Here is a 16483-nt window from a genome sequence, read left to right as displayed (position 1 = left end):
TGCTTTGAACTTTTAGCAAGATAATGTACCCCCTCCATAAGAAAACCATAGAAGGGCCAATATAAAGTTCAAAACAAAGAAAATCCATATGAATGCCATCGTTGGTGCGGGATCTTCTTACCCACTCTGGGCAAAATCACTTTCAGGCTGACATTCATATCACACGCTCTCAGCTCTCCCTCTGCCGGCGATTTCTTTGCTTCACCAGTTAACTCTATTCCTAACCAGAAGTGCTCCAAAGTGACTTAGGAACTAAACTAGTTTTGAGCGTTTTTAAAGATGCCTGAATTCTTTATGATAGACCTTGGAATCTGCTATTGGAAACCCAAATGCCAGGTCTCTTGGAAAATATTTTCATCGGTCTTAAGATGACAAAAAGTACGGATACCATTGACAGGTCAGGTCGTGTCATAGTGGGGTCATATCCCCGCCTCTATTAATGAAAGAGTTCTTAACCTGTAGTCCGCGGACAAAGGAGATCTTGGATGGGATTTTGGAAAAAACTATCCCAAGTCCTGTCTCCAAACTCTGCAAAATGTACATGTTTGTTTTTCTGGAGAGACAGCCACAGCTTTCACGATGGTTACCAAAGGAAGGGTATGTGCCATTCTTCTGGGACCACAGTGACCGACTGGCCTCACAGCCTGCAGGTCAGACGGTTATTACTGGATTCCTGCCTGGTGTCTTCCAGGCTCTGAACTGGCTTCCACCACATGGGCCTGCGGTCTCCCCACGCGTTCCCACATGAGCTCCCACACGCCATTCAGGGACCACCCGCTCTCACTTAGGCCTCCTGGGGCAGAAGCTCTGCCCCATCGCTGCACTGCCCAGGCAGATCTTTCCAGCTTCCAAGCTGCCACTCAGTTCCTGCCTGGGCCCAGAGACCCTGCGGGGCCGCAGTCGAGCCCCGCCCCTCCAGAGCCCCGCCCCTAGCGCCCTCCCCTCTCGCTCCGCCCCTTCTTCCCGCCCCGCCCTGGGGACGGAGCGCGGCTGTGTGCGCGCAGACTTCTGGGAAGAGCTTTACGGTGTGGTAGCTGTCCTTTTACGACTGGCGGGGTTGCTTTGTGGCTGTTAACTTTCTCCGTGGTCTGAGCTACAGTGTCGTGGTGGCATCAGCTCCGACGGCGCAGAAATGAGGCAGAAGCGGAAAGGTGCCTACCGGGAGGGCGAGGGGGAAAGGAGGGTGGTCGCCCCGGCGGTCAGGTGCAAAACCCAGCTTTCCCCGCGGGAATTCTGCTGCCCGACCCAGTCTTCTCGCCCCCCCGGGTCGGTGGTGTGTGGATGCCAGCCCCCGCCTTCTCATTTCCTCGGGATGCTGTTTAAACTAGCCTACGCTGACTCTCAGTCTGCCTCTCGGGCAGGCTCTTGGTGTCTTTTGCATAAGTCGCAGGGTGAGCTTTATAGCAAAGTATGCTCTTCAAGGAGTTAACGTGGTTAGTGCATTTAACGCCTTCTCGGACTCTCACGTTAAGGTTTATTTTACGAGGCATTTAACGTGGCTGAGATTTTCTTTTTAAGCCTTAAATATGAAAAGCCATGGATTATCCTTGAAGTCTGTGGAACAGTTGTGCATGCGTTGACTCCCATTTCTATTTCCTGAGCTAGCTCGGAGCATTTTTCTTTAGTTTCTCAACAGAAAGGAGTGAAATTTTTAGACATCCTCCCAGGTTCTGTTCTTATCGCCATGTGCTCACTGGTCTAATAATGCTAATGGTTATCAGAATAAGAACTACTTTTATTGAGTCTTTACTAGTCATTCTGAAGTCACTATCATCTCCATTTTACGCATAAAGAGATTTAGTTAAGTAACTTTCCCAACCCAAAATTATACATAGGAGATGGGGAGCTCGTTGGTCAGGCTGTGTCTGTGACCCCAAAAACATAAATGAAAAGTAAATGTGTGTCCTTAATCACTATGCTTCTTGGCATTAATTACTATTTATCTTCCCAAGCAGCAGCTCCCAGTCTCCTGAGTGTTGTCTACTATCTTGTCACATCAAACTCGACATGCCCCAAATTAAATTTGTCCTTATCTCTAACTTGCTCCTCTCAGTCAGCCAGGCCAGACAACTTAATTATTTTAGCTTGATCTGACATCAAACCTTGATACTGTTACTTAGAAGTCACACTTGAAATAGTTTACCCCTTCTCATTTTGGTCACTGTCATCCCAATCTGCTTTCACCAATAACTAATATTTGAAAAATACTTTGGCTTTCATATATGTTATCATATATATGTGATCTTGTGAGATTTGTGCATACTATACCAATTTTACAGACAAGGACATAGATACTCAGAAGGCTTTGATCCTCCCTTTATCACATAGTCAACAGAGGTTGGGATTGGAATCTGTCTTGTTAAAGGTTTTTGTTTGTTTGTTTTTAATTTCAGATCTTGTGGACTTTTAACTATTGCCTTTCAAGAGCCTTTTGCATAGTGTCCAGTTTATATGTATGCTTTTTCCCCTTTGAAATCATTCTTTGTATGACATTCTCACTTTTTTAAAACACTACTTTCACCTTTTTGTGTCCAAAGTTGAGAATATGAAACTCTCTGTTGTATATTGCATTCTATTTATGTGCCTTTGTCTTGTGCCATTGTACTCTCAGCTATCTGACCTTTGCTCAACCCTGAGCCCTGTCCGGCAGCTTGTGCTGTAGTTAGGCAGTGCTCCTTCACATACAAATAGGTCACTCTTATGCATGACATTAGTCCTTCTAGATTGCTTTCTGTGTCCAGATCCTGCCCTGTTCAGAAAAAAGACCCCGTGCCATTTCTTCTATGAAGCTTTCTCTAAATTACTGCTCTATTTAATTCAAGTGGTTTTCAGATCTTAATCTATTTTTTATCAGCCCAGCCTCCTTTTACCCTCCAAATAAAGTTTTCTGCAGAACCTCAGTATATAAGGAGATGAAAACAGAGCTGCTGTGGTGTAATGGAGAGAGACCCTTCCCTTCCCTTCACTTCTTCCTCTGCCTCCACCACCAGCCGAAGTTACATGGCCCCTTAAGCACCTTTGTAAAACTCTGAAGTGCTGAACTATGTGAGTTGGAAAGCATTTAGCCCCTGACTGTAGGCAGACTTTTTCTCTCAAATTGTTTTTTTGTGTTAGTTTTGTCTCCTTAAATAGAGGTGTGTAGCACAGTGTGGCGGGGGACGGGGGGAACCATGGAAATGATAGTGAAAAGATTGGATTTGAGTCTTAGCTGTGCATTTACAAAGATGTTGTAACTTACTTTTGCTGATTTTATCTGTAAAAGGGGACAACAGTACTTATGTTACAGTGTTTCAAGTGGAATCAAAGTAAATGAAAGGGCTTCAGGGCTTTCTCATCTATCCTTCTGTGATGACTTCATTATCACTGCATACCAGCTTTCTGTGCAGGCAGAAGCATGCTTGCCAACAGCCCCAAACTGAAAAAGAGTGGCATCTTTTTCCTTGAGGAAAAGAACTCAGATTGGCCTTGAACCAGTAAACTGGGATTGAGGATGGGGTCATATAAGAACATGATAGCTTCTGCTGTGTCTGGATGACAAGGGGAGCCCAAGTTGTCAGGAGAGGGTAATGACGGTGGGCAGACTGGATCTTAGAAACATGTTAACCTTAATGGTGTAAAACCTACAGCCCTGCTTTGCAATGCTGCTACTACAAATAGAAGATAGATTTGAGTTTCAGCTTCACCCTTTGTGATATCTTCATGGGCAATTGTTCTGTCTGTCACACTTTATTCTAGGTATCAGTTGAATTAATGCATCTAAATGTTCTCTATGAACTGTAAAGTATGCAAAATTAGTAATTACTAATCTGAAGCTAAAAACAAGATATTTAGTTACTGTACAAGTAGGGGGTTGGGGCCTTTTTTCTAGCTTATTTTTTCCTGTATCTAACTGTAATATTCTCATAATGTTATATGCTTCTAATGGGACCTTTTCCCATGTGTAGGTAAAGCCAGGTTTGTTTCAAAATAAAGATATAAAAGATATGATCACATTGTAAACAACAGATATTTAGTGTCTTCTAAACTTGAGCTACTCTCTCATAGTTGGATTGATTTTGAAGAAAAACTTCTACTATATAAGATTTTAAAATCTTTCCTAAATAATGTATTTTTAAAAACTACTATTGAATCTTATCTTTTCAGGAGATCTCAGCCCTGCTGAGCTTATGATGCTGACTATAGGAGATGTTATTAAACAACTGATCGAAGCCCATGAACAGGGGAAGGACATTGATCTTAATAAGTAAGTGTAAAAAGAGGTAGTTTTGTTCATAAGTAGTAGTTCACATTTTGAAAGAATTACAATAATACTTGTTTTTTGTTTGTTTAGTACTGGCAATTGAACCCAGGAGTGCTTTACTACTGAGCTAAATCTCCAGTCCTTTTTTTTCTTTTCTTTTTTTAATATTTTGCTTTTTGGTTGTAGTTGGACATAATGCCTTTATTTTATTTTTATTTGGTACTGAGGATCGAACCCAGAGCCCTGCACGTGCTAGGTGAGCGTTCTACTGCTAAGCCAGAACCCCAGCCTCTCCAGTTCTTTTTTTTCCCCCTCTTTTTTTGTTTTGTTTGGCTAAGGGTCTTGCTTAATTGTGCAGGGCTCATTAAGTTGCTGAGGCTGGCCTTGAACTTGCAGTCCTTCTGCCTCAGCCTACCCAGTTGCTGAGATTACAGGAATGTGCCACTGAGCTCAGCTAATACTACTTGTTTCCTATTTCATATTTTAGTTGAGAGCTATAGCTTTCTACTTTGCTCTGTCACTTGTTTGTCTGTGGCAAAATTGTCTCGTAGTATAATAATACTCATAGTTTCTAATGTTCATTGGGCACTTTCTATATTTCAGGTACTGTTATTTGTGCATTGTATGTAATAGCTCAGTTAATCCTCTCAAAACCGGTTCCTATCAAAAATATTGGCCGAGTTCTGGTGTCATCCTTATTTGACAGATGGGTAAACTGAGACATAGAGAAGTTAAAGAATTTGTCCAGGGCTGGGGATGTGGCTCAAGCGGTAGCACACTCGCCTGGCATGGGTGTGGCCCGGGTTCGATCCTCAGCACCACATACAAACAAAGATGTTGTGTCCAACAATAGCTAAAAAATAAATATTAAAAAAAAAAAAGAGGTAAAATGAACCCAAAAAAAGAGTGGGCTGCAGATATGCAATGCAGATAGAGATGAAGCTGAGAGCAGATATAAACACAGGATGCATGTAATTTGAGAACTATGGTAGACCAACTCAGTAGAAAGAGGTAAATAACTAATAATTGGCAGAGCTGGGGTTTGGAATTAGGTCATCTGTCTCCAGAGTCCATGCTCTTATCTTCTGGGCTACATCATTTTATATCCTACTTCTCTTTCCTACTGCCTCAGAGAAAGCAGCTGTTCTTTGGGGACAATACTTCCTTTGGGCCTTGCTGTAATCCAGCCCCCTCCTCTTTAGATCCTCGTTGACACATGCATCCACTTCCTTTCCATAATCATATTCATGTTGGTCTTTGCCATACCCTCAAATGAGAATGGTCTTTCATCTCTGCATTTTTTTTTAAATTGTATATTCGGTGTATAGATCAGCCCTAAAGAAAGAGTTCTACCCCAACTCAGGTCACTTAATCACCACACGCATGACCTATTCTTATATCCTGTTCTCTTCTTACTTAAGCTTCTATAATACTTGGCCCCTTCCCTGAAACATCATGTTCAGTAAACATTTGCTAAATAAGTAAGTAAATAATTATCCCCCTTTGAGTATGAACTCATTATATTATACTCATTTTCCTTTCATAACTTTAGTAGTTTTACTTCTCTTTTAGTTGATTATGCCCCTAATTATATAATTGTTAATTTCTAGTGAACATTCTATTTTTGTCAAGCAAGCACCATGCTTTCTAGTAAGCCTCCCTTTAGTTCCATTTGCAGCACGAACACCATTCTCCTCTCGATTCCCACAGTGCTCTCTATTGTGTTATCATTTCACAGTTACTGTATACAAAACTACTATGCCCCAGTAACTTCCTTTTAAAAGTACTTTTATAAGTATCAATTATATTGAAAAACTATCTATTTTTGTCCTTCACTTAATCGAGCACTTCTAAAGTTAAATTTGCCATTTTCCTTAAAACTGTCCTTTACTCAGATGTCCCTAGCCTATTATGTATGGACTTTCAGCCTGGCTTTAACCTGTTTTTCCAACTTTTTAAACTTCTGTACCTTTACAGGGAAAGTTTCCATCTTTCTACTGAGTTGGTCTACCATAGTTCTCAAATTACATGCATCCTGTGTTTATATCTGCTCTCAGCTTCATCTCTATCTGCATTGCATATCTGCAGCCCACTCTTTTTTTGGGTTCATTTTCCATGACCATCTCTCCAGCACACATTAAATCCTGTCTGAATTCTAGAAGCATTTACTGGTGCTTGGTGTGGGGCAGGTAAATGTATTTTATCACAGTGTACTTGAAAGGACCATGCCTTGTGCCTTGCACCTTCTGATGTACCAGGCACTTAGGTAGTCTCTGTGCATACTTTGCATACTTGGTTAACATTAGTTGAAAATGATGTGAGCACCCCACAGATGTCTCTAAATGGATTAAAATTGGAAGATAGGATGACTGTCAGGGTTTTTCTTAGCAGTCACAATTAAAAGAAAAGCTGGTAAAATTTTAGAGAAAAGCAAAGGAATCATTATTTATGATGAAGGTTACATCTGGGAGCTAGGGTTAGGGTTACAATCAGGGAATAGCCCCCAGAAGTGGTTACTTTATAATTATTTAATAAAGTATATTTATGTTTTATGCTCTATTTTATAAGTATATAATATTTTGTCTAAGAAAGTTGTTCTCAACCAGAAATATTTGGCAATGTCTAGAGACATGCCAAGAGGGAGGTTAGTGAGTGGAGGTCAAAGAAGCTGCTAAACATCATACAGTGCACTAGGCAGACTCCCACCCAGAGAGCGTCTAGTCCCAAAGTTCCATGTGCGGAGGCTGAGAAAAGGTAGTTAGAGTACACTAAAATAGAAGCCGGAGCAGTGTTTGGAAGTAGACCTGCATTGTGCCTCATCTTGGACCTCTCCACCATAGTCTTCTGGTTTTCTTTCTGGTGTTTGAGGGTAAGAAGAAGTCGCTTACTCATGAATTTTGTTCTTTTGTTTCCCTGATATTCACAGATCTTAAAGCCTCTGTGGTCACATGGTGAAGGGTAGGCAAGTGGCAGGAATTAATGATGTTACTTAAACGTTATCCTTTCGGTAGCTTGTGCTTGAAATATCATCATCTTGATAACGCTAGATGCTTTACTGAAATTTCAGGGTGAAAACCAAAACAGCTGCCAAATATGGCCTTTCAGCTCAGCCCCGCCTAGTGGACATCATCGCTGCAGTCCCTCCTCAGTATCGGAAGGTCTTGGTCCCCAAGTTAAAGGCAAAACCCATCAGGACTGCCAGTGGGGTGAGTAATTCAACTCATGAAATATTGATACAGGGAGTAGGCTGGCGGTGGGTGATTCAGACTCAGAAAGTCTGTTATGTGCTAGAGTGGAGACATGCAGAACGTTAGGAGCAGAGAGAGGAAACCGGTTAATTGTGCTTAAATGAATAGATGATGTTTTGATGTCTTTAAAAATAAAGATTGAGACTTGGTGATAATCACTGTGATAAATGTTGGCCCACTAAAACTGATAGCTTTCAATATAATTAATACTTATAAAAGTACTTTTAAAAGGAAGTTACTGGGGCATAGTAGTTTTGTATATAGTAACTGTGAAATGATAACACAATAGAGAGCACTGTGGGAATCAAGAGGAGAATGGTGTCCTTGCTGCAAATGGAACTAAAGGGAGGCTTACTAAAAAGCATGGTGCTTGCTTGACCTGTAAGTGATCCTCAGGTAAGTGGGCAAGAGCAGGCTCCAACGGTAAGGAGAGCAAGGGTACTGGGAACCAATGTGCAGAGGGTGGGTAATGCAGAGGGCCTGATATGTGCAGGGCCACTGAGTACATCAGACTGATGGGAGCCAAGGTTCTTTTGGAAAAGCAGCAGGACATGAATTTGGGTTCAGCTGTGAAAGATCTTAAATATCTGGCAAAGAAGCTAGATAATCAGAAATTTAGAAGGATTCTGAGAAGAGGAATGATAAACAGTAGATTTCAGAAAAATAATCTGGATACAGCATGCAGGGTAGTTTGGAAACAGAACGACTTGTTTGGAGACTTTGGTCTGAGTTCTATATGAAGTGTAGAAATTTTAGAGATTGTTTTAGCATTTACTTCTTTACTTACTTTATAGACATGGCTTGAATTTTAGGTCTGAGCATTACATATGAGCTTACTACTATGGAAGACAAAGGTTTAGTAACTTTTCAATACAACCTGTCCAGCTGGCTTCCATGGTAACAACTTGCCTAATTCTCTTTCTGTCTGATCATTTCTGTCCCTTTCTTGGAGGGCTACTCTTGTTTTTGCTTGTAGTCCTGGGTGCATTGTATTTAGGACTACTACATGCTTTCCTTGGCAATCTGATTCAATTGTTTATTTCTCCTTTTTTTGTACAGGGATTAAACCTAGGGTCTCAACATGCTAGGCAAGGGCTTTACCACTAAGCTATATCCTTAGGCCTTTATATTTTTTATTATGAGACAGAATCTCACTGAGTTGCTCAGACTGACCTTGAATTTGGAATCCTCCTGCCTAAGCCTCCCCTGTTGTGAGATTACAGGCATGTGCCACCATGTCTGGCTCATTTGATGTTTTAAGTATGGCTGTGTGCTAACCCTCTGCTGCAAACTTTCCTCAACCTCAGACCATGCCTTACCTGATAGATATTTGTCCATTGTCTCAAGTACAGCTTAGCCAAAACTAACCTTGGACTTGCCCATTGGTCTTTGTTACCATCCACTCAGTTTCCAGAAATGTGAAATGCATCATCTGTTCCTCTCACCACTGGTAGAAATGTTTTGGCCTTTATTATTTCTTTTTTAGATTATTACAGTCATTTCCCAACTGTCCTACTTTGTCTTATGTGCATCAAATCCATCTTTGACATCACTGGAGCAGTTGATCAAAAAAATACCAGAAGCACACAGTTATCCTTATGTGCCATCATTCTTACCTTTGTGATTTATTCTTGCTGTTACTCTAAAGGCACTTGGTTCTTTTTTTTTTTTTTTTTTTTTTTTTTGGTAGAGCAGTTATAGGTTTATAGGAAAACTGAGCAGAAAGTAGTTTCCATATATGCCTTCCTCCCCACCCTGGTTTCCCTGTGTTGGTTTGATACATTTGTTACAATTGACGAATTAATTTTGCTAGGTTATTATTAATTAAAACCTATTGTGTGCATTAGTGTTCATTCTCTGTTGCATTGGATGGGTTTTACCAAGTGCATAATGTCACGTAGCCATACAGTGCTGTATGAACTAGTTTCACTGCCCTCAAACTCTTTTCATTCCTCCCTCCTGATGATCCAAATCTAATCTGACAATCACTGATCTATTTAGTTCTTCCATAGTTTTGCTTTTTCCAAAATGTCTTATAATTGGAGTCATACAATACGGTGTAGAGCCTTTTCAGAATGGCTATTTTGACTTAGCAGTGTGTTTTTAAGTTTCCTCTTTGTGAAAAGAAGAACTCAAATTAGCACCATTTGCCAATGATATGATTCTATACCTAGAAGATCCCCAAAAAATTCCACCAGAAAACTTCAAATGAATTCAGCAAAGAATCGGGATATAAAAATCAACACCCATAAATCAAAGGCATTTCTGTATATCAGTGACAAACCCTCTGAAAGGGAAACGAGGAAAATTGCCCTATTACAATAACCTCAAAAAAATAAAATACTTGGGAATCAACTTAACAAAAGAGGTGAAAGACCTCTACAACAAAAACTACAGAACACTAAAGAAAGAAATGAAAGAAGACCTTAGAAGATGAAAAGATCTATCTTGTTCTTGGATAAGCAGAATTAATATTGTCAAAATGACCATATAACCAAAAGCACTATACAGATTCAGTGCAGTTCCAATCAAAATACCAATGACATTCCTCATAGGACTAGAAAAAGCAGTCATGAAATTCATCTGGAAAAATAAGAGACCCAGAATAGCTAAAACAATCTTTAGCAAAAAGAGTGAAGCCTGTGGCATCACTATACCAGACTTAAACTACACTACAGAACAATAATAACAAAACTGCATGGTATTGGCACCAAAATAGATTGTAGACCGGTGGTACAGAATAGGGGACACAGAGACAAACCCACATAACTACAGTTATCTTGTATTAGTCAAAGGTGCCAGAAACGTACGTAAGAGAAAAGATAGTCTCTTCAACAAATGGTGCTGGGAAAACTGGAAATCCACATGTAACAAAATGAAATTAAACCTCTATCTCTCACCATGAACAAAACTCAAATCAAAGTGGATCAAGGACCTATGAATTAAACCAGAGACCTTGTCCCTAATGGAAGAAAAATAGGCCCAAATCTCCATCATGTCGGATTAGGCCCCAACTTTCTTAATAAGACTCCTATAACGCAAGAATTAAAACCAGAAACCAATGAATGGGATGGGTTCAAACTAAAAAGCTGCTTCTCAGCAAAAGAAACAATCGAACAATCTCTATTCAGTGAGGTGAATAGAGAGCCTACAGAATGGGAGCAAATCTTTACCACTTGTACATCAGATAGAGCACTAATCTCTAGGATATATAAAGCACTCAAAAACCTTAACACCAAAAAAACAAATAACCCAATCAATAAATGGGCCAAGGAACTGAACAGACACTTCAAGAAGATTATATATAATCAGTCAACAAATATATGAAAAAATGTTCATCATCTCTAGCAATTTCAGAAATGCAAATCGAAACTAAGATTTCATCTCAATCCTGTTAGAATGGCAGCTATTAAGAATACAAACAACAATAATTGTTGGTGAGGAAGTGGGGAAAAAGGCACACTCATACTTTGCTGGTGGGACTGCAAATTGCTGCAGCCAATATGGAAAGCAGTATGGAGATTCCTTGGAAAACTGGGAATGGAGCTACCATTTGACACAGCTATCCCACTCCTCAGTCTATACCCAAGGACTTAAAAACAGCATACTACAGGGACAACAGCCACGTCAATGTTTATAGCAGCACAATTCACAATAACTAAACTGTGGAACCAATCTAGATGCCCTTCAGTAGATAAATGGATAAAGAAAATGTGGTATATATACACAATGGAATATTACTCAGCATTAAAAGAGAATAAAATCATGGCATTTGTAGGTAAATGGATGGAGTTGGAGAATATAATGCTAAGTGAAGTAAGCCAATCCCAAAAAATCAAATGCTGAATGTTTTCTCTGATATAGGGATGCTGATTCATAATGGAGTTGGGGGAGGGGAATGTAGGAGGAATAGATGAACTCTAGATAGGGCAAAGGGGAGGGAGGGAGTCGGGGGGCTGGGGGTAGGAATGACGGTGGAATGTGATGGACATCATTACCCTAAGTATGTGTATGAAGACATGATGGTGTGATTCTATTTTGTGTACAACCAGAGATAGGAAAAATTGGGCTCTATGTGTAAAATATGAATTGTAGTGCATTTTGTTGTCTCATATAACAAATTAGAATTTTAAAAAAAGTTTCCTCCTTGTCTTCATGGCTTGGTAGCACATTGGTTTTTATTGCTGAATGATGTTCCATCATGTGGATGTGCCCTTTGTCCGTTTACCTATTGAAGGGCATCTTGTTTGCTTTTAGTTCTTGGCAGTTATGAACATAGCTGCTGTAAACACTCAAGATTTTTGTATATATGTACATTTCAGTTCATTTGAGTAAATATCAGGGAGTGTGATTGTTGAGTTGTATGGTATAAGTATGTTTAGCTTTGTAAGAAACTGCCAAATTATTTTCCCAAAGAAGCTGTTTGATTCTGTATTCCCACCAGCAACAAATGAGCATTTTTGTTGTTCCGTAGCCTTTTTACCATTTAGTGTTATCGTTATTTTGGATTTTAGTCATGATGATAGTTATGTAATGATATCTCTTAATTGTTTTAATTTAAAATTCCCTAATGACATAGGATTTTGAGCACTTTCACATGGATTTATTTACCATCTATAGATCTTCTTTGGGGAGGTGTCTGCTCAAATCTTTTGTTCTATTTCTAATAGTGTTGGGTGTTGTTTTCTTATTAAGTTTTAAGAATTCTTTGTGTGTATTGTGCAAATATTCCATTCTGACTCTTGACCTTTTATTATCTTAACAGTGTCTTTCTTAGAACACAACTTTTAAGTTTTAATGAAATGCAGCTTCCCAGTTTATTTTTTTTAATGGATTACATTTTGGGTATTATTGTTATGAGACCCAAGGTCACCTAGATCTTTCTACCTTCTGAAAGTTTTATAGATTTGCATTTTATAATTCAGTGTATGATCCAGTTGGAGTTTGTATTCTTTGAGTGTTTGCTTCTTCTGCGTGGAACACTCTGATTGTTGTTATTCTTAATAGTATCAATATTAGTAATAATAACAACAATAGCTACTTTATGTATCAGCCACTGTGCCAGGTACTTTATGTATGTTTTCTAATTTGATCCTCATAGCAGTCTTGAGGGTTAGATAGTACTGTCTTCATTTTACAAAAATGGGAAAATACATAGCAAGGGCAGAAAAAATATTTAAACCTAGATCTTTCTCGTCGACTCCAAAGTCATTGCTTTTCTGTGAAACTACAGGGTTTCTTTGAAGTGTTTTAGGAAGTACTACGGGAAATGACAGGGGAGCTGTGGGAGCAGGTCTCATCTCTCCCTCACCCAGTCCAGTTGCTCTTATTTCTTTTGTGTATTGAATTCGAAGTAAAATGTTACTTGAAGGAGAGTGTGATTACTTTAAAAATACTTGAGAAACACTGACTTGCTTTCCTGGCCCTCCTTTCTTTACCCTCTTGGCTCAGCTTACTTACTCAGCATGAATGTTCCATCCTCAGAAAGGCTGCCTGACCCTGCTGGCCAGAGCCTGTGACCTTCCTTGGGCATGGTCCTCATTTTCTACAAGCTTCTTACCCTGTTGTTTTGAAATGGCCTATCTGTGTCCTTCTCCCCTGCTGAGTAGTATGATTTCAGAAGGCCCAGGCAGTGCATTATCACTTCTATAGTCTTTGGGTCCACAGAGCACTGTGTAATCTGGAACTGGCCCATAAGGCAGCCCCTCAATAAAAGATTGTTGGATTATTGACTTCACCAATGAGGTATATGTTTGTCTCATTTTAAATTAAAAAATTTGCTTGAAAATCCCAAGTTTTTATAGCATCATTTGCAGTCAAGAGAAACGTAAACAAAGATATAGTATTAATTTATAACTGCAACAATTAACAGTAGTAGATACTGTATTTACCATTGTAATTATGTAACCACTTCCTATTGCCTTTGCAGTGAGCTAAAATGTTGCCAGTACCTATTTAAATAAAGTCCCTATGACAGCAACAAAAAGAAAATCTCAAGTTTTTGTTTCCCAATTTTTAAGAGTTTCTTGCAGAATTACTTATTGGGGATTTCCTTACATCAGTATTTAGTGATTTAAATTATAATAAGTTTTATTGTGAGAAATAATCACAAATTTACAAAAAATTGAAAAGTACAATACACGGAACTTTCCCCCCCCTGAACCATTTGAGAATAAATTACAAAACTGATACTTCAGTGTATATTTTCTGCAAACAAGAATGTTTTCTCATATCACCATAATGTAGCCATCAAAACCTTGCAGTCAGACCCCATTCAGGTTTCACCAGCTGTCTCAATAACCTCTGGCAGGACCCAGCTGCCATTTAGTTGTCGTGTCTCTTGAATCTGGACACTTCCTCTGTCTTTCCTTGACTTCTTTACCTTAACCCTTCTGAAAATTTTGAGCTATCTTCTATCATGTCCCTCAATTTGAATTAATCAAATATTTCTTCATAATTAGACTCAGGTATTCATCTTTGGCAGAAACATCACAGAGTTGTTAACTGTGAATCTACATACATACATGCACACTGTTGCACATAACTTATTTCCATCTATGTTTATTGGTGTCTTGATCTGTATATATTGAAAATGCTGAGTTCAGAAAAATTCCTTTAATTTCATCCTGCTGCAGGGTTCACTCTGCTTCCCTCCCTTTCTCCCAGTAAGATACCTGGCTTGCATCAGCTTCAATGAATATCCTTACCTGGCCACCACCTCAGGTGTCCAGTCCTGCATCTCTGCCACCTGTTCCTTTCTCAGGCTGATACTTTCCTCACACAATCTGGCTCAGTCAGACCCTCAGAATACTTTGTACACAGTCTATGAGTAAGTCGAGACCCTATCTTCATAGTCTCTGCTCTGAATACTGAGATCTAGTGTGTCCATGAGGAATTTGGATTATAAAAGTTAAGTTTTTTATAATTTTAGAACATTGCATAAAGTGATTATTTTCCTGTAGGTTATTTTAGTATAACAGTAAATCAGAGAGAGAATCAGAATCACTGTGGCTACTTTGAAATGTAGTATAAAACTCGTATACAATTCATACATTCATTTTAAAAGTTATTGATATTGAAATGAGAGATCACCCTTAGACCCCCTTAAGAGTACAGCATTACTAATACCACTGAGGCTCTTTGCGCACTACTTTTATGACATGCCTCTTGTTTCTTCTGAGGGATGACCACTCTCCAGAATTTTTTGTTAATTTTTCCTTAATAGTTTGTATTAATCTTCCTTTTATAGATTGCAGTTGTGGCTGTGATGTGTAAACCCCACAGATGTCCACACATCAGTTTTACAGGAAATATATGTGTGTAAGTAGAATTTTTAAAAGTTGCATGGGTATTTTTTAATTGAACTAGTAAATTCCCCAAACCCTTGATTAGTATATGCTGGTAATATTTGAAATGTTTATTTAATAGATTTATAGGTTCTCTGAAGCAGCAACTGTTAATAGGATATTTCAGTACTTTAAAAGTGGAATACATAAAGATTTTAATTTTTTACAATCTACAGAAACAAATACATAGGTTATGAAACTCAGAACAGCAGACCCTCTCATAACTGATTAAGCAAACCATGGAAATATAAATTGCAGAAATTTAAAATGAATTCTGATCGGAAAAGTATCAAAATAAAAATTTATCATATAAATACTTTACTTAGATATTTGTAAGAATGAACAGCGTGTATGTGTGACTCCAGGTGTGAAAATAGGAGGGAGATTTTTCTTGGGCATGATTGCCAAGAAAGCACCGGGTTGGTCCAACATGGAAAAATTTGTTATGTTCCCCTAAAAGTTAAATAAACCTCTAAAATAATAGTGACTATGGTATTTTGTAGATTAATGTAATAGTGCTCCTTTACCTAGTAATCTCACTTATCAGTAGAAAACTGCAAAGACTGTTCCATTAGGATTGAAAATGAAACTTGTTTCATGCCAGGATTTTATGGATACTATAGGTACTTGAACTGGACTATTGAAATAGTTTTGTGTCTGACCTCCATGTCCTTTCATGGTATTGGCAGATACTGTCCTGGTGGGCCTGATTCAGATTTTGAGTATTCAACACAGTCTTACACTGGATATGAGGTAAAGTAATTTGAGGTTCTCCTGATCAAGTGTTACATTATTTTTCACCAATAGCATCGTCTTATAAGTACTCACTTTATTTAAATATTTTTTAAATTAATTTTTCCCCCTAATTCTAAAAGCTGTTCATTCAGACAAGATATTTTCCATGGTTCAATTTTTTGTTATGGTGGTGGGGATTTAACTCTGGGCCATTTTGCCACCAAGCTATGTCTCCAGGCCTTTTTTATTTTTTATTTTGAGACAAGGTATTGCTAAATTGCTGAGGCAGGCTTCAAACTGGAAATCCTCTTGCCTTAGCCTCCCTAGTCACTGTTATTACGGTATGTGCCACTACACCCAGCCATGATTCAAATTTTTAAAAATACCAAGTCTGTCATTCAGTGCAAAGTCCCCTCATTCCTCTCTCCTAACCATCCTTTACTGCTCTTCCCCACAACAGTCGGTCAGAGGTACCTGTTTCCTCTACATCCTGCAAAAACATCTTATGGGTTAGCGAATATGAATGTTTTCACCCTACTTCTTTATATATAAAGGAGCATATCAAAACATAGTTCTGAACCCTGCCCTTTTCATTTCAGAACTTGTCTCAGAACCTTTTACGATGTTTGATGGCTCTAGAGTATTCCATTGTGAGCAGGTAGCATTAAGGCTATTTGTATAGGCATTGAAAACCATATATATTTAAGAACTTTGTTCAAAGATTATTTTGCCACCTAAATTTTGAGTATGTTACACATCTGTATGAGTATATAGCCTTTGATAACCCTGGGGATTCCATAAGCCTTTCCACAAAAGGCAAGTGTTATCCAAGGAGGCATCCTGCCTTTGAGGTCCTGGAGACTGGGTGGGGACAAGGCTAGCAAGATCCTTCTCAGGTTATTATTTGGAACCCT

At 38.9% G+C, this 16483-nt stretch overlaps 1 protein-coding gene across 2 annotated transcripts in view; it reads left to right on the top strand.

Moving 5' to 3' along the window:
* Nucleotides 1-1023: 1023 nt before the first annotated feature.
* The window catches only part of Elp3 (elongator acetyltransferase complex subunit 3), an 82212-nt gene continuing 66752 nt past the window's right edge, over nucleotides 1024-16483 (top strand). Inside the window, exons 1-6 of one of the 2 annotated variants that reach the window (XM_076852270.1) lie at nucleotides 1024-1151; nucleotides 2855-3045; nucleotides 4144-4243; nucleotides 7308-7446; nucleotides 14738-14808; nucleotides 15524-15587. In XM_076852270.1, coding sequence (XP_076708385.1) covers nucleotides 4167-4243; nucleotides 7308-7446; nucleotides 14738-14808; nucleotides 15524-15587 — 351 coding nt within the window. In that variant the 5' untranslated portion in view covers nucleotides 1024-1151; nucleotides 2855-3045; nucleotides 4144-4166. The remainder of the gene's footprint in view (nucleotides 1152-2854; nucleotides 3046-4143; nucleotides 4244-7307; nucleotides 7447-14737; nucleotides 14809-15523; nucleotides 15588-16483) is intronic. The other variant, XM_076852269.1, reaches the window with a different exon arrangement.

This window comes from Callospermophilus lateralis, chromosome 4 (assembly GCF_048772815.1).
Source record: "Callospermophilus lateralis isolate mCalLat2 chromosome 4, mCalLat2.hap1, whole genome shotgun sequence".
NCBI lineage: Eukaryota > Metazoa > Chordata > Mammalia > Rodentia > Sciuridae > Callospermophilus > Callospermophilus lateralis.
This window is presented reverse-complemented; position numbering and strand designations above follow the sequence as displayed.